Raw genomic sequence first — 22,208 nt, forward strand, 5'->3', positions numbered from 1 at the left:
AAATCTAATTATCATCAGCGCTGCTCTAAGGTACTTTGTCTGAGTACAAGTACAAGATATTAGCTGAGAGGACTTACCCAGTATCCCAGAGGGAGTAGAAGCGCCCACTCCACGGAGCGATGTACCCTGAGTGACACACACACACACACACACACACACACACACACACACACACGAGACTGAATCAACGAGCAAACAGCCTCCGAGGGGGCGGGGCTTCAGGGCAAATTAAACCAACGATACGAGATACAACACAGTGAAAGGCCTCCAGAGTAAAGTGGTTGTGTACAGATACATACACACATTACAGGGGTGTTGGATGTGAGAACAATGTTGTTTCTCTTTTAGCCATGTGTGTTCACTCTACTGGTGTATTGTAACACATTAATTAAGCAGGAAGGAGCATGATGACCATGTAGGTATTGGAAAATAAGCTTTAAGCTGGAATAGCTCATAAAGCTTTCAGAGCTGAACATATTATGTTTTTGCAAGATCTGACAATGGCGCCACCTCATTGTTTTTTGTCCATAATTCTTAACGTCTGGTTTTACAGTGATGTGATGGGTTGTATAGTTGTTTGTGAGGCTTGTGACCAGGTAGTGATGCAGTATGATAGCTGTGAAAATATCATGGCATCCATATAAAGCTGGGCTGTACTGAATTGTGGATAGTTTCTGATGAATCTGAAGCGAGATTTGATTGAACTTTTTTGCTGTTATTACGTACTTGTTTATCAAATCTTAGATGTAAGTCGAGGATGATTACCAAGTACTTCACATTGTCAACCTCACTGATTACCTCATTGTTTATTTTTTTTTACCATAAATCTTGCATTTTCATGTCGTTTACGTATTGAAAAACAAATTGAGTGCTTTGCATCAGCAGAAAAAAAGGAGATGGAGATCTGTCGGGCAACGTGAACCGACCTGTGTATGTCAGATAGATGACGGAGAGGAACACCACTCCGGCAGCCAGAGAGACTCCCAGGAAGAACAGAGTTTGGAACTCCTGCCTGGTCAGCCGGTCCTTCAGGTACTGCAGGAAGGCGTAGACCTGAAGCAGCACAAACACCCCTGCAGAGACACGGAGACGACTTGACATATGCTCAAGCAGCACATCTTCCTCCTGCCCACCAGACAACCCTTCCATGTGTGAGAGCGGAACAGGTTGACCACGTGTTACTGACCTGCTGCAGCCATGTGTTCACTGGTCCTGATTGGCTGAAAGCCTACGAAGGGGATCTGCATGGACAGGACCAGGCCGATGATGTAGAAGGTGCTGTAGGCTGGAGGGAGAAAGGAGCCGTTAAGCCACCACTTGGAAATGTTTGAATCGTTTAAAAATATTCTTGAATTTAACATAATGCCAGAATCTACACAAAATGAAATGAAAATGCGTCCAAACTAAATGATGTGGTCCTCCACATCTCCAAAAGAACTCTCATCAAGTCAAATCGAATAATGTTTCTCCTGCTCTGCTAAAGTGTCCCAGTAGGCGGCACCTGCGAGCTCGACGCTGAGCGATGCAAATGCAATGGCCCGAACCAGTACCGTGAACCAGCAGCCGAGCTGATGCCCATTAGAGAGTACAGGCGTCCATCAGAGTGGTGATATTCTATGCTTTCTATTCTGCTGGTGAGATAATGGCATCCAGTTGGATTTCATTACGGTATTTGACGTTGGGAAGGAGGGTCACAGACTGGACTTAGAATGGAGGCCGAGGTATGCATCCCGGAGCACTGAGCCGTTACAACTTTTAAGTAACTCAATTACCGTGCTGCTGTCGGCAGAGTGCTGGTCTTCAGAAGGGAGGCAGACGGAAGGAGGTGAGCGGGGGATGGGAAAAGTCAGCTCAATGCTAAATTATTCATTTGGCCAATAATCCTGTTTGAGAACGAAGAATGCCCGGGTCGGCCCGTCTCATCTCCGCCTTGTCTTCCTTCTCTGGACCAAAGTTGATTCTACGTCTCACAGCTTTCTTGCCAGCCTCTTATGGACTGTTTACTGTCTTGATGTGTGGTCACGGGACTATGATCTGGTGCAGTATGTGTGGGGTTATCGGTTTGGATCTGAAACAATGGTTTGGTGTGGCGCAGTGAGCCCTGGGTCGAGACTTGACTCTCGATCAGTGAAGGCGAGTTCAGAGAGGCGAGCTCTTTGAAGGAAATACAGCTTTAATCTTTTTATATTTGCTTCCTTCCTGCATGTCGGTCTTTCCATCTCTCTGACTTTTATCTCCTCGCTTCTCTTTTTTCTCCCCTGTGTAAACCTGATATCTGACTCATTACAGACACAACAATCGGCGGCTAGTAGATTGCTATTTATTGTCAGTAAATATATAGATACACACAGAAATGACAAAGAATAACAAGCTACTCTGTGTCAGTACCCACTGCATGAATGTGCGTGGCTTTGGGTCTTTTAAAAGTAGAGAAAATACACACAGAGTGTGTGTGTGTGTGTGTGCGTGTGTGTGTGTAGAGCTGCTGCCCTTTACGTTGTCTGTTTATCCTGGATGTGCTACACTGAATGTCAAATGAGAAAAATTGTCCCCCAGCCTCAATTCATCTGTTCATGTCCTTGAATTCATGTCCACACAAGGTGGTGCGTGCGTATCTCACCTATGTAGACCCTCCGACTGAAGCGCTGCATGAGAAGCAGGACAAATACATGAAGGGGAATAAGGTTGATGATGAACACGTAACCGCCCCAAGCTGACACCTGTGGGACAAACGAAATAAGAGCATTTTCAGGTTAGCTGGAGCTTCGGCAACATTTGTCATTAATGAACGGGTGTAACAATTTGGAATATATGCATGCACAGGCAGCAACCTCTGGTTCTGAAGAGTGAAGCCAAAGTGTCTTAAAACCTGCATTCTCTCTACTGACCACCAGGGGGTGACTCATCTGGTTGTATAGAAGTCTATGCTTCATGTGTTAAAGCTGCATTCTCTCTACTGACCACCAGGGGGTGACTCATCTGGTTGTATAGAAGTCTATGCTTCATGTGTTAAAGCTGCATTCTCTCTCCTGACCACCAGGGGACGACTCCTCTGGTTGTATAGAAGTCTATGCTTCATGTGTTAAAGCTGCATTCTCTACTGACCACCAGGGGGCGACTCCTCTGGTTGTATAGAAGTCTATATAAAATGATATAATAGAAGTATAATACTTCTCTTGATTTATTCCCTTAGTAAACACTGTAAACATGAGTTTGTCTCAATCTCTAGTCTTAATTCTTCTTATTTGTGTGTTGATATAGAAAAAAAGATTCACATTTTAATTCCAATAAGATCGACTCTCGGGCTCTGTTAACAAAAAATGTAGTATGATAAAAAAAATGTACGTGATGATACGTAGATAACGTAATAATGTTCGAGCTCAGGTCCATATGGTACTTAGATAACATAATAATGATAAAGGTCAGGTCCATATGGTACGTAGATAACATAATAATGATCAAGGTCAGGTCCATATGGTACTTAGATAACATAATAATGATCACGGTCAGGTCCATATGGTACGTAGATAACATAATAATGATAAAGGTCAGGTCCATATGGTACGTAGATAACATAATAATGATAAAGGTCAGGTCCATATGGTACGTAGATAACATAATAATGATAAAGGTCAGGTCCATATGGTACGTAGATAACATAATAATGATAAAGGTCAGGTCCATATGGTACGTAGATAACATAATAATGATAAAGGTCAGGTCCATATGGTACGTAGATAACATAATAATGATCAAGGTCAGGTCCATATGGTACGTAGATAACATAATAATGATCACGGTCAGGTCCATATGGTACGTAGATAACATAATAATGATCAAGGTCAGGTCCATATGGTACGTAGATAACATAATAATGATAAAGGTCAGGTCCATATGGTACGTAGATAACATAATAATGATAAAGGTCAGGTCCATATGGTACGTAGATAACATAATAATGATAAAGGTCAGGTCCATATGGTACGTAGATAACATAATAATGATCAAGGTCAGGTCCATATGGTACGTAGATAACATAATAATGATAAAGGTCAGGTCCATATGGTACGTAGATAACATAATAATGATCAAGGTCAGGTCCATATGGTACGTAGATAACATAATAATGATAAAGGTCAGGTCCATATGGTACGTAGATAACATAATAATGATCGAGGTCAGGTCCATATGGTACGTAGATAACATAATAATGATCAAGGTCAGGTCCATATGGTACGTAGATAACATAATAATGATAAAGGTCAGGTCCATATGGTACGTAGATAACATAATAATGATCAAGGTCAGGTCCATATGGTACGTAGATAACATAATAATGATAAAGGTCAGGTCCATATGGTACGTAGATAACATAATAATGATAAAGGTCAGGTCCATATGGTACGTAGAGAACATAATAATGATCAAGGTCAGGTCCATATGGTACGTAGATAACATAATAATGATCAAGGTCAGGTCTATATGGTACGTAGATAACATAATAATGATCAAGGTCAGGTCCATATGGTACGTAGAGAACATAATAATGATCAAGGTCAGGTCCATATGGTACGTAGAGAACATAATAATGATCGAGGTCAGGTCCATATGGTACGTAGATAACATAATAATGATAAAGGTCAGGTCCATATGGTACGTAGATAACATAATAATGATCGAGGTCAGGTCCATATGGTACGTAGAGAACATAATAATGATAAAGGTCAGGTCCATATGGTACGTAGATAACATAATAATGATCGAGGTCAGGTCCATATGGTACGTAGATAACATAATAATGATCAAGGTCAGGTCCATATGGTACGTAGAGAACATAATAATGATCAAGGTCAGGTCCATATGGTACATAGATAACATAATAATGATCAAGGTCAGGTCCATATGGTACGTAGAGAACATAATAATGATCGAGGTCAGGTCCATATGGTACGTAGATAATGTAATAAGACAAGATAAAGTAATGAATGAACAATACAAAACAAAGTTTGTGTGTGTATTCTCACCATGTAGAAATACGAGAGGCAGCATCCGATGGACCAGAAGACAGATCCCGTCTTCACCGACTTCACCTGTAGTTTACAGAGGACAGCATTAAGAAACACACACACACACACACACACACTAATTTACATCATATGCGTCCACGAAGCTGAGCTACCTTTCCTTGAGGATTTGCTCCTTTGCTGCTTACAACTGTCTGACTTCTTCGTCATGTTTCCCTCGTTAATGACCGAAGCACCACGTCCTACACATCTTTACCTTGCACAAGGGCCGCTAACGAGGGCTTAACGAGGCCTGACTTATTGAAGGCCCGGGTGGGAGCCGCTGTTACTGGCTGAAGGGGATTGGATGAATTGGAGGAGCCGAACCCATGAGATTGAAGGAGAAAAGGGATAAAGGGTTGGGATAGGGAAAAGAATGGGTATGGATGCAGTCACTAGACACCCTTATTAAACTCATTCCGTCCGGTGGGATATATTCAGAGGAATTCATTACTGATCCAGAGTATAGAAACCAGGCTTAAAGTTAATCTAAATCAGGTTATGCTATTCCTTTAATGACATTAGCCATTATAGCCACATGCACAAACCACTGAAGACTAGAGGGATGAATAAATGTGTAGTAGCGGATAGAATAGGTGCCATCTGTGTATACATCATATGTCTATAAACACGAACAATGAACGATTACTTTATTTTGCATCACGAACGAGAAACTGGAACCTCTTGTGTGACTAGTAGGATGTTGAGAATGACATGAATTTGAATTACCTGCTCAAGAAACATCTGAAATGAACACTGAGGATGAATGAGGAGAATTCCACCATTCATCTAGTTTTTCACGGAGGGTTAACTTCATACTTAATGCTGTAAATATCAATTACGTTCCATACTAAATCTGAATGAACAGATTAATTTGTTTAGCTACTTGGCAGCCAAACAAGCAAAAAACTGAAACATTATCATTCCTGAACCTGCTGTGTAACGGAGGATCAGGACTGCCACCTGGTACATTATGTGAAGGGCGTACCCAGAGGTAGTAGGTGAACTGCAGGGCGAAGATGGCGATGCCCTCGTTGTCAAAGGATCCGGCCACGGAGCGGGAGATGTAGCCGGGCACGATGGCGATGAAGCAGGCCGCCAGCAGCCCCGCCCCCTGGTTCCACAGCTCCCTCGTGAGCAGGAAGGTGGAGATGGAGGTCAGGCCGCTGAACACCGGCGCCAGGAACACACACACGTCCCGGATGTGGACGGTGATGTGCAGCAGGTTGAGCACATAGTGGATGAGGCCCGCCGTGACCATCAGGCCTGGGTACACCTGGAGGGGGAGATGGAAAGGTAAGGGCAGGGAGTATGCAGTAAAGTGAGGTATCATGAGTCTCAACAAAAGCCCTAAAAACATCTCGTTTCATCTCTTCTCTCATGTAAAATGTATGTGAAGAGCAGAGCACCGGTACCGAGTGCAGAACGACTGGAAATGCTGCTTTAAACATGATTTACAGTTTGAATGAGGAATTCCAACAATAGAGCAAATAAAACAACCACATCACGCGCATCATCACCTCGACAACCTCAGTTCTCGACACAGCGATTGTTACAGAGTTCCCTGCACACAAAACAATATCTGAAGAAAACAAAAGCCCTGTTTAAGTTCTTTACATCGCCCCCTATGGTTTGCAGATGTTTTACTTTACGACGGTCTTTGAACACACTTTTGTCAGAAAAAGCAGCCAAAAGCAAAGCTTAAAATGTAAAAATAGTTCAACCAGATTCTGTAAAACCATTCACATCTGCGCTCCTCAGCACAACTGGGAGCCATGATCGACTCGTGCACGTGATAAAAACACGTGACTGTGCACGTCTCCTGCATAGAGGAGAGAAAACGAGAGGTGGCGAGTAGAGGTTGTAAAAAATGTAAATATGTAATATACTTAGCAAGTGTAGCATCAATGTTTCCCTCCCAACATTGGTAATACTTGGTGGTACTTTTGTATATGTTCCATTGTCTTACAATTTTTGTAAAATGAATCATCAACGGAATTTAACTTGCGTTTCTGTCTTTGTTTTGAGTTCCATCTAGTTCTAACCATGGAAGCGTTTCCAGAGAGGTGCAGTGACACACTAACGTCCGTACAGTAAGGGCCCTCTGGTGAACAGGTTAGCCCGCGATAGCTCTCCCTCCGTCAACCCCAAATAGAGAGATCACAATCACACAGAGCGCCGCAAATGGAGGAGGAGGGATAAGCATTCAGAGACGAGTGAGGAAGGTAGTAAAAGTGAGTCCGGTCCGCCTGTCCTCCGGCTATTATGGAGACAAATCTGCTCCCCGCTACCGCCCTGCCTCCCCAGGAGCCAGCTGAGAGCGAGCCGAAGAGGATGACTGACGATCCGTCACGGTAATGTGACTCATGAGGAATGAGGACACGGTAAAGGGTGGGGCTGAGGCACCAAGAAATACACACATCTGCCCAATCAGTCCCCAGCCTCCTGACACACCAACATAAGGAACACTCACCGTGCCCCCGACTATCCTACCCAGAGGGTACCAGGCTCTTTCGTCAAACCAGTTGAGGAACTCGTAGAAGCCATTGGTGGTGAGGTGGTGAGTTGCCCTGTAGTTGAACCTGCAGCAGTGGGAGAGAGAGAGAGGGGGGGAGAGTTGCTGTCAGACACAGAAGAAGATACAGAGGACATTTTACCAAACCGCTCAACCTTCAACATGACTTTATATGAAATCCATAGAATGCAAAAAATGTCCATATGCAGAGTTTATAACTGATTATGTTCTCAGACATGTCAAATCCACACACTGGTTTATGTTGTGTATGCATCCCTAACCTTTCTGGTGTGCTTCAAACAAACTCAGTGCTTTGCCCCTTTTGGTCGGACAGTTTTCACGCAGATAAAGTAAACAAAAAGCAGCAGTTTGAAAGCACAAATCTTCTGATGGTGAAGGAAACAGCAATCTCCTCGGCAGCTTGTTTGGCCCCGAGTGTACGGAAAGGGAACACAAAGCATGCTCAAGTGTTCATCGACCCCCCCTTCTCTTCATCTCAACCAAGGTTTTTTTTTGCGTTTGATAATTCTTCATCACTGTGTAGTTATTTCAGCATCCTTTTATTGTAACAATACAGAGCAACATCTTTAATACCGCTGCAGTAAACCATTCATTACATCCACGTGTGGAGATACACCGAATACAACGCTATTCTAGTAATGACTTCATGAACTTCATTAAATGAAAAGATTCTAACTATTAGGAGGCAATATTGCTAATGTCTTGCCCTCAACCAGTGGCGATCTGTCATCAAGAGGAGTGGCCTTGGAAACGGCCGTATGCCCTGGTGTATATTTGGAAGGCTTTTCTCCCATCAACCTTGAACAATTGTCTTAAACGGTTTCTACTTCTAAACCGTCTACCTGTCTCTTGGACCCCATCCCAACGAGGCAGCTTAAAGACATTTTGCCTTTAATTGGCACCTCTCTACTAGATATAATCAATGTGTCTTTGCTAACAGGGCATGTACCACATTCCTTCAAAGTAGCTGTAATTAAACCTCTCCTGAAGAAGCCCACTCTTAACCCAGGGGTGTTGGCAAACTACAGACCAATCTCTAACCTTTACTTCCTCTCTAAGATCCTTGAGAAAGTAGTCGCAAATCAGTTGTGTAGCTTCCTACATCAGAATAGTTTATTTGAGGAGTTTCAGTCAGGATTCAGAAAACACCACAGCACAGAGACAGCACTGGTGAAAATTACAAATGACCTCCTAATTGCCTCAGATAAAGGACTCATCTCTGTACTGGTCTTGTTAGACCATAGTGCTGCGTTCGACAACATTGACCCCGAGGTCAAACTTACATGAGTAACACTGATGACAAAGTATCAACATGAAGAAGTTTAGAATAACTTCTACCAGCAGGCTGACGAGGTCAGAAGAGACGCAGCGCTGCAGTTGCTGGTCAATAGGATTGTTTGTGTCTTCTAACCACGCTGCGTCATATTTTGGAGTTTGCGATCAAAATGGAGGGAACGAGAATCAGATTGTAATTCGGCATTCAAGCTATTTACTTAAGTGCTTATTATTATTATTATTATCAACTTATTAAAAGACGATCATTGAATTCGATGCATTGCATTATCACCGAGCATTAGTCTTCCAGGGACTAGAAATTGACAAACAACTGAAAAAGGAAATCTGCTTTGAAGGCCTTTGAACCAAAAGGCGACATATTGTTTCTCAACAAGCTTGATTTTTCTGAGCTTTTGCACCTTGAATAAAAGCATCGACCAATCACGTTGTGCAGAACCAGTCAAGTTGTGCCTTTGTTACTCCTTCCCCTCTTAACTTTTTACCCTAGACATGAGTATTTTAGCATTTTTCTTTGTGTTCATTCGCCACAAAACGTCCCTCTTCCTTCCACACACACGGTTTCATTGGCATTCACACAAAGAACAAAAGTCAACAGGAATACACCTGCCCCACCGGCCTTCTGTTTCTCCAGTCGGGCACACAGGCGGCTCGGTTGCGTCGGGCTCAAACAGAACCTTTGACGGCTGGATGGCAGCATACGCCTCTCAGCCCCCTCAGGAGACTACGTGCACGGGCATTCGTGCTTACCCTTCAGGCTCAGTTATTTGATTGAAGAAAAAGAAAAAGAAAGAAAGCCTCTTACACTTATAAATCGCAGCCTGAGAAAGCCGGCAGTATCTAAAGCCCGAGCGGACAGAAGAAACGCTCTGAACTCTCTGGGCGATGGGCTCTTTAACCTTTTCCAGCCCAGGTCTGAGACAAAAAGCCCTTGGGATCCTCTCATGAAAAGACACCCGCAGACTCACCAGAAATAGGATACCTAGCCTTTCTTGAACCAGGTAAGGACACGGAATTGACTCCAACCGCCAAACAAAGGTTTGTAAATGTGTCCATCGGTTTCCACTGTGAAACTCATTAGAGATGTTTAGATGACGTTCGTTTCCATGTTCTTCTCGAAATGAAAATGGGCTTTGGAGAATTATTGTTGTGTGTTTGTGTGTCTCAAAGTTTTATAATCCTACAAAATAGTATCCCAGCTGGAGTTTCAATTTCTTGCCCCGCTGCCCCCGATCAAGGTTCACAACTTCAAAACTAAAAAGACTTCGGGACTCGAGACGTCAGCGAGCGGCTAAGTCGAGTTCTTATAAAGGTCAGATGGCAGATGGCATTAATGGCAACTATGAAATATTATCCCGTTTCACCAGGACTTTGAGGCCGCTGCTAATGTTCAGCAAGGTCCAGTTGGAGAACATGTCCTCATGCAAAGGTCCGAAACGTCACAGTAATGAGTCTCTCTTGTGCTATGATTTAGTCCCATATGTATTGAAGTAGCCACGCAGTTATGTGTTAGGATTCTGATCATTTTGGGCTCTTAGAACGTTAATATTTCTGTTCCTTAATTTCTGACGCGAGTCGGTACGTTTGCTCCAAAGAGTTGAGCTTTGTCTCCTTCACACTGACGCTTTTAATAATCGTCACGTTCTCTGAACACATGACATAATAGTTATGAACTTCCTTTGAGAAGAATGAACATAGAGTCTGTTGTATAATAATGAACAGAGAAGAGTATGTTATAGAATAATGAACATAGAAGAGCATCTCCTAGTTATCGATCGGTTATAGGTCCAGGGTCCAGATACAATGGCGTCTGGGTCCCGATCCGGACCGCGGTACGCCTGTTGGTGACCCCTGCTGTAGGGAATGAAACCAAGCGAGGAGGTCAGACAGTAAGTGCTGCAGATACGGTCAAAATAATAAACTGATATACGATGCATGTGCACTACGTAGAACATATTTGGGTGGCCATTTGTTTAATTCCACAGAGAGAAGTCAGTGCGCTCCACAGTTTTTCACTTTCTCCCAGCCACAAATCCAGAGCTAGGCGTCCATTAGTGACAGCCTTTTGGGTTAATTATGGATATGTCTCAGGGAGAAAAGCGCTGCAGCAAAACAACAACATCATCATCATTCTCGGTGGACGGATATTAGACAAATTAAAGTCTGTAAATAACTCAGTTGCAGCTGAAATCTTTATTGCACAAAGGTAAATCTATTTCACCACACGTGGGATCGCAGTAATTCGTTCCCAAGGCAGTGAGTGAAAGTAAGAATAAAGGCAAGCATCATTTGGTCTAATCGCCATGGCAACACGTGGGGCAGCCCGCCACTGCAGATAGGAAATCATTGAGGGTGTGATGCACATCTCTGAGATGGATTACACCTCCATTAATTCATTGGTGAACAAAGTTGTTGTCCTGAATAAAAGGGACGAGAAATGACCAACTGGAAAAAGAAAGTCAACAAATAAACATGTTTTAATAGTACGTGAACTACACACAACACTATATTGCTACAAGCTCGGTCTGCAGAGGACTATTGAGCTAGCTAGCGCAGCATGGGGTTCAGCATGAGACAAACAGGAATTATGGGTCAAAGTCAAGTGTGTCTGTATTATCCCCGAGATGAAGCTTGTCCCGGCACAGGCAGCCAGATATAGCGCGGTACCACCACAGGGTGCCTCATTCCGCTGTGCCGGCCACATGTTCAGATGACGTGCCGTATATGGCCTGTGCCGGCTTGTGGAAGTGGTCTCTGAATGCTTGATGAAAGCGCTGACGCTCTCTCTCCTCTGCGCCAGACAACTATCCGCTAAATCATCATCGCCCTCTCTTTTTCTCTTCTTTCACAGCCCATGAAGACTTCTATGTTTGAGAACTGTTCAGAGGCGTGGCCGAGATGTGATCGAGGAGAAAGCAGGGAGGAGGCGATGGATGTGGAAAGATGGATGTAGAGGAGAGCAGCAAAGTTAGGAGGAATACTTTGACATATTATTCCCTGACAGGGATGTCATGGGGACCAATACTTTGGTACCAAGTCCATGCCATAATTATGAAAACGAGATGGTTTCCACAGTAACACAGGTGATCAAAGCTCAAGACTAATGGTTAGAAAATGTCAATTGTGACCCGTATTAAGTGTAAGTGTTTATTGTTGTATTTTTTACCCTGGTATCAAATTGGGTACAGAGAATCTTGAATTTCACTGGTATGGAGTACCAAATGTCTGGTTGAGTGACATCCCTTTTCAAAGAAGTGGATTTGCCCACAACTGTTTTATTATTTTGATTTCTTTCACCCCCAGTGGAGCTGAGGCTGTGCAGGGGAAGAGCAGAAGCCACAAGACGCCAGCAGAAAACAAAATGGAAACGCAATAAAAATGTGTAATCTGGCTTTGCTGCTTATTAAATAAATATAAATGACGTGTTCACGAATGTGTCGTTAAAGAAACACAGAAGTGTAGCTGAACCCAGCAGGTGAACACTGGTCTCCAAGATCCTAATTAAAAAGGCATAAGAAAAGTTGGAGATGATAATCACGTCGCAGGCTTGTTTTATTGGATTTTCAGCCAGTGCTCATGAAAACTTGCTTTATATATTTGTGGAGCTAGAAAAATGGAACACATGGAGATAAACCTATTGGGAAAATAAACAGTCAAAGAGGCCTCCCGGAAGTGCTCGTCCTTCCCTCGCAGACTGGTTAGCTTGGAGAACTGGACTTGTGTCCAAGAAGGTCCTGAAGCAGCAATCTGAGGGGGAAGATGGTGTCGCAAGGATTTGAAGCAGCTGTTCTGCACTGTAGTGATTCTCAAAATGTTTGAAACTTCAATTTAAGCCACAGGCCAGAAATAAAGAAACTCAAGCAAAACTGATGAAAAGTTCACGGGTTTGGTTGGAGCTCGTCTTCTGGTTGGTCAGTCAGAAGCACCAACAGCCTAACAACAACACTCGCCTCAACCCTTTGCAGTCATGATGTTTATTTAATGAGGAGACGCTTGGCTTGCTCTCGGGAGCAGAGCGTGGGGAGACGAGGCAGCCCGGCTCTGCAAACCTCGGTTTACTGCTGAGGAAAGGAGTGCTGTTCACGCAGCCTCGGGAAGAAATAACAGACAGCAGCCAACAGCCCACCCTGTGCGCATGCAGGTCTACCAGGTCTGCCGTTTGGCTCTTGTGACTCATGTTGGTAAAGGCCACATCTTCATAGAGCTTTACATTATTTGGTTTTGTGCATCTCCCAAAATGTGCTGCATGCAGCATCATAAAATAATGATGCCAGTCACTTCCACGCGGTGAGGCATACAGCTCATCAATTACACAGCGGTAACAGATCTCTACTCGCCATCGGCTATAATCCAGAGCCCAGGTGTCTGTGCACACACACACACACACACACACACACACACACACACACCTCCATTCTCTCAATGCTGTGGCTGCAGGCAGAACACACGCTTCTGCCCACGGTGTCTGGCGGTGCTCAAGAGTTCAAAGTCCAAACAGAGACTCTGTGCTGAACCAAATCTCTCGCTGAGGTCCAATTACTCGACAGAAAACAAACTGACTGGTCACGGCGGAAAGATTGACCTCCATTTAGCCGGTGGCTTGGTGCCATGACTCACCCTGTAAGTCAGAGTGGGTTATCAACACTTAGCACAGCGCGTGGGTACACAAGCGATACGATGTATAAGCTCGCTTCCTACAAAGTTCCATTTACTTTAAAGACACTTTTTAGGAACATTTAGGAGGAACTTGCTGTGGTTTCATAGGAAAACAATCAGCCTTTAACCACAACCAACAGTGTTCTCTTTTCCCCATTATGTGACTCCTTGCTCCTTTCGGCTTGTGACCTAGAACTCGATCTCAGCTCTTCATCCTTTAGGACGTCCCAATTTGCAAAAGGCATCTCCCAGAGCGAGGAGACTTGCCGGAGGAGCTATAAGCGAAGATGTAAACTGTATGTATTGCGGCGATGGAAAGCTGAACGTCATAATTATTTGAAGTCGCTTTAAGTTGACAAAACCCGAATGCAAGCATGCCTCATTTTGCTAAACACCTCGACTCCGACAGGTGACGTCACCATGTTCACGTCCACTTCTTACATGCAGTCCATGTTGCTGCTGTGATCTCATGTTGCCGTCCTGCCGTGTGTTGGATGCTGCTATTTGACCATAGGTCGGACCTCCTCGTTAAAGAAAGATTACATATAAAGTGGAGCGTTGACCCACAGCAAAAACAACATGTTCAAGGGCTCGTCAAATAACTCTTTTAAGGTTTAAATCAGACTGTTCTGTGACGACTGTCCTCTGCAATACCACCAGAATACCGGGAGCAGGTGTGTCTGTGTGTGTCTGTCTGTGCGCCTGCTTGTGTGTGTGCGTGCGCACGTGTGTGTGTGTGTGTGTGTCTGTGTGTGTCACTGACAGGCTTCCTCCTTGTCCATTAGCATCTTGCAGCACCATCCTCTCCATCTCCTGAGAGCGATAGAGGTGAAGGTGATTGCTGCCGCATGTGTCCTCACACTAAAAGGCCATTGAACCTAATGGAGTCATCAGAGTGCAAAGCAGAACTGTTCCCGATATGGCACATGTAGGTCGATGTGGCCACACTGGGTCCAACTATGCAACTCCATTAGGATCTAAGTAGAGCATTTGCAGTTCGTCATTGTGAGTCCTGGAGCTTTGTTTCTTAAATTAGAGGTCACGGGTTCCATCTATGGTGGGAGGCTGCCCGCATGATGGAGGAGGCCATTTGTTTCCATGAATCTGGCTTCTGGGGCGAGCCTGTCCTATTTGTCATTTGGCTCACGGGCTGAAAGAGGAACTCGCAGCCGGCGCTCGACGAAAGCTTCGCCATCGACCGGGGGCTCGTGAGACGCTTTCCCCTTTTCTAAAAACGTGCTTGTGGACAAAAATGTTTATAAACAACAACTCCTAAAGATGAGTATTTCTTCATTGAAAGAAGAGAAAAGAGCCACATGAATGGCTTTGGATAAGAGCTTGATTGACAGATGGCGCATCCAGTCACCCACCCAAGTGTTTTGTGAAAATTTCTTTTTTTTAGGATTTCATTTGAAGCAGTATTTCCTCCGTAAGTGGAATCCCTCTATTGGAGACCTGAGATGTGATCTCCTGTAGTCTCACAGGTCACCAGCCAGGATCAGATTCTTATTGTGACCGCTCCAATCTCTTTAACAGAGGAATACAGCAAGCAGGGACTGCCTGGGTTACTGTGCTTGAGCAACTCTCTGGGATAATCCAACTGGCAACCAGCAGCAGCCTACTGGCTGCAAAAAGACCAGGCAGGGAAATGAAAGATAGGGGCGGTGAAGGGGTGGGGGCAGAATATGGGGAGGAGAAAAGACGTTGTTTAAGAAGTGGACGTAGTCAGTCGTAGGTTTGTGGAGACACGTTTTGAAGCACCAATTGTGGTCATTTTGGCCGTCGCCATCTTTATTTTTTTGCAAACAGAAGTGACACGAGAGGGTGGAGCAGAAGCAGGGGCGTTTGTAGGATTGAAAGAAGGGGGGGGGGGGGGCTAAGCCGCAAGGGGAGCGTCACTTTTGTGAATGTCTGCGCGTGCCTTGGTGGATATCCATTGTTTACGACAGTTCATAGATTGGTTCAATCAGAAAGAGTGTGCATTAATATGTATCCAATCAAAAGATAAACTTAAGTCAATTAAAACCTGCCGAAGAATTTCTTAACAATAAAAAGGCAGTGTATTCAAGTGCAGTACAAGTACTGAAGTAAAAATACAGCATATGGCACCATGCATCTAGTCGGCGTCCCTATAATGTGATTAGAAAGACTGCACAAACTAATGTGTTGGCGGCATGCAGGCACGCTGCCAGAAGCAGCAGTTCAAAGCACAGTGGGAAGCAGAGAAATGCTGTTGCTCATAAAGAAGAACTCGTTAACAATGGCCATTCACTCGATTTTAAGCTTCATACTCAAATCATCTCAAGTATTGGCAAGAGCTGAAAACAACTCTTTTCTCATCTTACTGTGGATGCTAAATGGAGCTTTAGAATAGAAAGCAACCGTTTCTAATAGATTCTGGATTTGAAGATGAATGAAATGTTGTAATTGCTGTCCGCCTTCAAAAGAATCTGGCCTGGGACAGCAGATGAAAATTAGCCTCTCTGGCTAACTTACAGTTTTACTGTTAATTGGTGTGCATTTTTTTTTTAAATAAATAAATCCCAGGCCGCTTGGTGTATTTATACATCAGAAATCATGGGGGGAAAGTCAAATAATAGCTTGTTAACATCAAAACAAGTACCGATACCAATACTTTAAAATCTTCTCAATGAGTGGAAGCGATTAAGATAATTTTCATGTCAGGTAACATGAGGCTGGGGATTGGTGTGGAGTCAGAGGATAAACACTAAGCTTTATTAAGACATTTACAAATGAACTGTACTTACAGACAAATCCACTTAATACTCCATCACTAATGAATTAACTAACTGACAGTCTTATTTCTTAATTGTGCTATTTGTGGGCAACGCACAATTTTAGTTTTGCTGCACTCAAAATTGACATGATTAATTCAAATGAGAACAATTTATTAGAACCATCTCACAGCGTAATATGCAGTGGGCCAGAAAGATTGCCATTATGGCAGTATGTAGAGACCTTAAAAAGGTGTGCTTGGCTTGTGATTATTATCATTTAGCTTCACTTCCATAGATTTTGGGGACTCGTAAAAGACATATTAAAAAAGAAAATGGCCAAAGCAGATTTCATCAAAATCGTGACACCCCTGGTCCACATTATGGGGCTGAGCTTCAATATGTGGAAGACTACACTTCCCATAATCCAACGCCAAAGGGTCTCCCATTACACCCTCTCTTCCTCCTGAAGGCCCACTTATTTATTTCCCTGCAACGCCAATTTGTAAGGGAGGTGTTATTTATAAGGGACACTGACAATGTTGGTTTTAATTCCAACCTTGTGATAACCCGTTCTCTCTCTATAGACACTGCCTCTATTAAATAAACCCCAAAATGCATGAACCAACTGTACACTGGCCACTACTTTGTGTGAGCAGAAATTTTTTAAAAGAGGAAATTTTTTTTTTTTTAAAGACAAGGTCATGAAGGTTGCCAAAACTTAGCGTTTCATGGAGCAGCAAATACTGCCGTAGTCTACAGCTCCTCGCGCTGAGCCAATTCCCAGAGAGCCAATTAGCTGCTGATGGGGGGGGGGGGGGGCAGCAGAGCAGGAGGAGTAGGGAGCTCAAAGAGGTGAGAGTGCTGGGCTGAATGGTAAGGTCCACTGGCATTCAGAGGTGTGTGCGTGATAGTGCCACAAAGCTGGAGCCTTGGAGTACAGTGGAGGCCGAGATAATCTAACTGCATTAAAAGTGTAAAGGAGGGTATCCCGAGGGGGCATGTTGGATGTAACTAAACCCTGCACAAGCCTTTTTATTCTGGAGCTCTTCGGCGATTTAGTGTGTTATTTCAATAAAGAAACTTGGCCTGACAACCTCAGTCAAAGCAAGCGCAGCATAACATACAACACGTGACCAATTACTTTCACCGCTTATTAATCTCATTGCATTTGATAGTCAAGAAACGGACAAGGTACGGGACTATTGTTTGCAACGAATGTCCCAGAATCAAACCGGGGGCTGTTCTGGTTACACGGTGCGTGTGAAGCAACTGTTTTGATCAAATCATTTCATCTAAAAGAGGTAAAATGTCAAACATGCAACAGAACATGCTGCTTTCCTCTGTTTCAATATTCAATAGCATTGGGTTTGGGACTTTTGGTCAGACAGGACCAGTATCCTGAAAAGGTCGCCTGAATCCTGGTTAATACCACCACGGACATAGAAGAGGAAGGGGATGCAGTGTTGGAGCCCCCGCTTGTTCCTGTGAAAGGTGCTCAGTTGTATCTCAGTCCCTGAGGCCCACAGAACAAGAGCATCAGTGTTTCCTTTAACCCCGCCTCCCAGTTATCTGCTGATTTACAGATATCTATTTTCCAATGCAATACTATGGGGAAAGATGTTTGGCATCATGTGAGGGACTCTGTAGTAATTTCCCCGCGAGGTCTCAAGCTCTAGGTTCAAGTCTAGTAAATGATGGTCATTTAGAGTCAAACAGACCATAAAGCAGGGGATGCTTTAGGGCGGACATACTGTGATTGACAGGTCGCTGCCGCTACCAAAGACGTGTACGACGTCTCTACGTCACTTTTCTGTATTCCAAATATGGTCACTTCTCTTCATTAGTTACGGGAAAAAAACATGGCGTCAGCCGTAAACCAAGAAAGGATGAATCTAAGGAGGAATCTAAGGAGGAATCGCAGACTCTTCAAGACATCAGTCCACAAACCAATGGGTGACAGCACCACTTCTTATATACAGTCTATGGTTTGGCCACTAAACTAAATTTGCTCTAAAATCCAGTGTTCTCCTGGAGGGGCTTGGCCTCCATAGATGGCGAGCAAGCTACTGGTAAAACGAGGGTGACATGACCTAATAAAATAAGACATTTTCCATGTCCACACACACACACACACACACACACACACACACACACACACACACACACACACACACACACACACACACACACACACACACACACACACACACACACACACACACACACACACACACACACACACACACACACACACACACACACACACACACACACACACACTTTGGAAAAACAATAGTTAGTTTTTATATATTGGACATATTCTGTTCTTGTTAGCAAAACTGTTCTTGAAAAACAGACTAAAATATATAGTAAATATTTAGTTTGAAAACAAAAACGGTTGTAATTTGATTTTTTTTATTTCCATACATCCCATGATGCTTAATCTGTAATGAAGTCATTGCTCAGTCCCATTTTTATCTCAGTCTGTCGAAAAAAAGACCTTGGACCCCAAGGGTTAACGGCTCAATGCCATTGAGGCCTAAATGTGACCCAGTTGGACATAAAGATAATCACTTCCTGTCATCTTCCCCCCCCCCTCATAAAATCAAAATTGACATGAGTAAAACTGTGCGGTTAAATCGTCACCCCCATTTTGGATGTTGCATAATGAAAAACTAGAATTTGTGTTATGAAAGCTGAATAAAGGGGATCTTCCACATGTACGCAGTGGGAAGTATTTCCTGGGGGAAAACAAATGACTGACAGAAGTTGGCTTTAACGCTCAGAAATGTTATTAACAACCCTTTTCTGACGCGTCATTAATAAGCTCCATGCAAGTCAATGGTGCCGTAGAAGCTGTGACAAGGGGTAGCGTGACATTCAAAGTAATGGCTATCTGCCAGCTTCTGCAGTGCTCAGTCCACATAACACGCACAAGGGCTACATACATTACATCCTTACTAGAAGGCTTCATGTCACAATGAGGGCCAAACACAAATATAGTCCCGAAGCATAACAAAAAAAACTAAAAATGCAAACCCCGCTTGTATTTTAATAGAATCTAAAGACATGATGCTGCTGACCAAACAAAGGTCATCCCTGCAGTTTACAGTAAGCAGACACTTGGTCTGGCAAACACAGCTCAGGGTTGTGAAACCAATGATGTTGTTGACACCGTCAGAGAACGCCATGGTCCATTTAAGACAAACGATTGAAGTTTGCAACATCTGAAGGAAGATTCAAGACTTCAAGAATTGAGGGGAATAAAATAGATTTATTTAGAAAATAGACCCATTGTTGTGGGGTTTTAAATTGCAATGTCAGGGGGAAATAATGATAAAATCATACTTCCAATGTCTCAGCATTTATAAGACTTATTTAATGCCGATTGAGAGCTTATTTCTAGATTAAAGAATTCATTAATTTTTAAGACTTTAATCCACAGGAACCCTGTATATTGAAAATGGAAAACTATTAGAAACACATCCAAACTAACACAATCCCACTCATTTCAGTTGCTAAGTGAAAGTCCTGTATTTTGCTCAGAATAATAACATTATAATCTAACAGGTTTTCTTTGTTGTCAGAAAGCACACAAGCCAGAACACGGTCTTTTGGTAAATAACCAACGGCGTTCACGTTAATCAGTATTGTATAGTTATAGTTATTAGAATCGTCATCAAGTAACAGGTCTCATCACAGGCAGCCATGTAAGAACTTTGAAGAAACAAATGTTGGTTAAAGCAGGAATTAGCTCCTCAAAGACTTCTTGTGACGACGATAACGATGACAATGCAGAGGACAGGTTTGCCCCCCCCTGCCCCCTTGGAGGGTGTCTCGGTTTCATGTCTGCTTTAATCTAATTCTTCATAAGATGTAGTGGCCACCGAGTGACGCTAATTGCATATAAATTCCCTTTCCAGCCATTATTCATGAAGCTGGAGCTTTGAGCGTGAGATGACAGGTGGATCAGATGCCGTCTCCATGCCAGACCTCCGAGGGCAGTCCGGCTCACTAGCAAGTGGATCAGACAGAGCTGTCTAAGCACTAATGAAGCTGCTTTACTCTATCTGCCATGTTCCGTTCGTGATTCACAGCCCAAGCTCAACTGGGCCGCCTGCCTGACACCAGTTACGGCCCCGTCTATCGCTTCTGAAGGAATAGGACCTATTAACCAGCCACATCAGATGGACACATCAGAGAGAAGGACAAGGCTAGAAAGAGAAGAAACAGGGGAGCAGGGGGGGGTTCCTCTTTTAAAAGATGAGAAGCACCGGAACATTACGAAAGAACAAGGGATCTGTCATCAAACAGTGGGCAGGAAAAGGCTGTAAACTCTGCAACTTGTATCTTCCTGAACGCTCCACAACCTCGAGGTGTCTTCAGTGTGACCGCAGAAAAACCAAGACTCATTCCGCACCTTTGAAAAATGCAGGTTCAAACTCCAGCCCGTTGTACATTGATAACACGTGGCCAAAGACTAGCGACTTCCCCTACACACACACACACACAGCCAGAGGGGAGGCCGAAAGATGTTGCAATGCATGTCATAAATGTACAACCAAAATATGACATGACCTTTCATATATTGCATCACCAGAGTTCCTGCAGGACATGCATACACACACACACACATGGGTGAAGAACTCTCCACCCAGCCAGAGCTTTCAGGCCTCCCTCTTTCACTCAGCAGACAAGACACTGGCAGTTTAATCCGCCTGGTCTCAGAAGAATCGTTCAAATGCTCACAGTGATGCAATGCAGGCTTGGGCCAAGGCAACAGTCCCCCGGAGCGCAAATAAAAAATAAAACGAAATTAAAGCTGCAAGCAGCGATGTGCTCACGTGGTCGAGAATGTCTGCGACCGTCGGAGTCAGCTTCTATGAGTTAACCGTTTTTTCCTTCATGGAGCGATGCTGGAAATTATACATTGCAGGCAGTCCACCATTTGCTGTATCCACTGTATGGTCCGAGACAACATAATACATTTGAAGGGGATCTGATAAATTCCCTTCATCAGGAGTTCAGTAACGTGGCTGACTGACTGGTACCGTTTAGAGCACCATATGATAATTTTCTCTACGACGAAGTCGTCACGAGGACCCTAATAATAATAATAATAATAACTAGAAAATTTCGCAAGAAATTTTAGATGGTGTGGCTACCACCGAGGTGTTTATTTATTTATTTATATATATTTATCTTGAGGGGAGGTGAGGAGAGTTGAGGGGAGATGAGGGGGGGGGTGAGGAGACTTCGGGACTTCTTCCAAGCACCAGGCTGCTCGAGATTCTTATGAACTTTAACAATTGGTGATCCTGGCGTGGAGTCTCTGAGAGAGCCTGGTGTTTTGAGGAGTAGCTCGAGGCTACAGAGTAGCATGATATGAACTAGGCTGAACTTTGCTGCAGGCCTCTCGAACAGCTGGCTCTAAACTTTCCCACACACAGCGCTTATAAATCACGGTCTGCAGAGCCGGTTTTACCGAAATCTGTGTAGATTATACAGGAAACATTTAGTTGTGGGGAGATCGGAGCTGGTTGTGCGAGGTTTTACATTTTTAGCGTGAAACATGACATAGATTATTCTAAACTATTCAGAGCATGGTCCCAAGAGAGTTTCTTTTCAGTTTACATGTTTTACATATGCCTACCAAGTTTCATAAATGTAGGTGAAACGTAGCGCTGGGGCTGCTTAAATGAATGTTTGTAGGGGGCGCTATCAAGCCATATTCCCATTCTGAAGCATTAGAATCATATCAGGTAACTACATCTTTGACTTTGACTGTGTGCCAAGTTTCGAGCATGTTACATTGGTTTATTCAGTGACGGCGAAGGATCAAACTTCGCCAATCAAACTTCACGAATGCTCCAACTCGCCGCCCTTCAACGAATCCATACAATCTTCACAGTGAAGCATTAT

The 22,208-nt window shown here is 43.7% G+C and overlaps 1 protein-coding gene across 1 annotated transcript in view; it reads right to left on the reverse strand.

Moving 5' to 3' along the window:
- Positions 1 to 22,208, reverse strand: part of LOC117728032 (dolichyl-diphosphooligosaccharide--protein glycosyltransferase subunit STT3B-like) — a 31,811-nt gene that overhangs the window by 7,321 nt on the left and 2,282 nt on the right. The window contains exons 2-8 of the mRNA XM_034528699.1: positions 7,537 to 7,645; positions 6,052 to 6,339; positions 5,025 to 5,090; positions 2,621 to 2,720; positions 1,187 to 1,285; positions 927 to 1,073; positions 78 to 126 (exon numbers count right to left, since the gene is read on the reverse strand). Of these exons, the coding sequence (XP_034384590.1) occupies positions 78 to 126; positions 927 to 1,073; positions 1,187 to 1,285; positions 2,621 to 2,720; positions 5,025 to 5,090; positions 6,052 to 6,339; positions 7,537 to 7,645 (858 nt within the window). The remainder of the gene's footprint in view (positions 1 to 77; positions 127 to 926; positions 1,074 to 1,186; positions 1,286 to 2,620; positions 2,721 to 5,024; positions 5,091 to 6,051; positions 6,340 to 7,536; positions 7,646 to 22,208) is intronic.

This window comes from Cyclopterus lumpus, chromosome 25 (assembly GCF_009769545.1).
Source record: "Cyclopterus lumpus isolate fCycLum1 chromosome 25, fCycLum1.pri, whole genome shotgun sequence".
Lineage (NCBI taxonomy): Eukaryota > Metazoa > Chordata > Actinopteri > Perciformes > Cyclopteridae > Cyclopterus > Cyclopterus lumpus.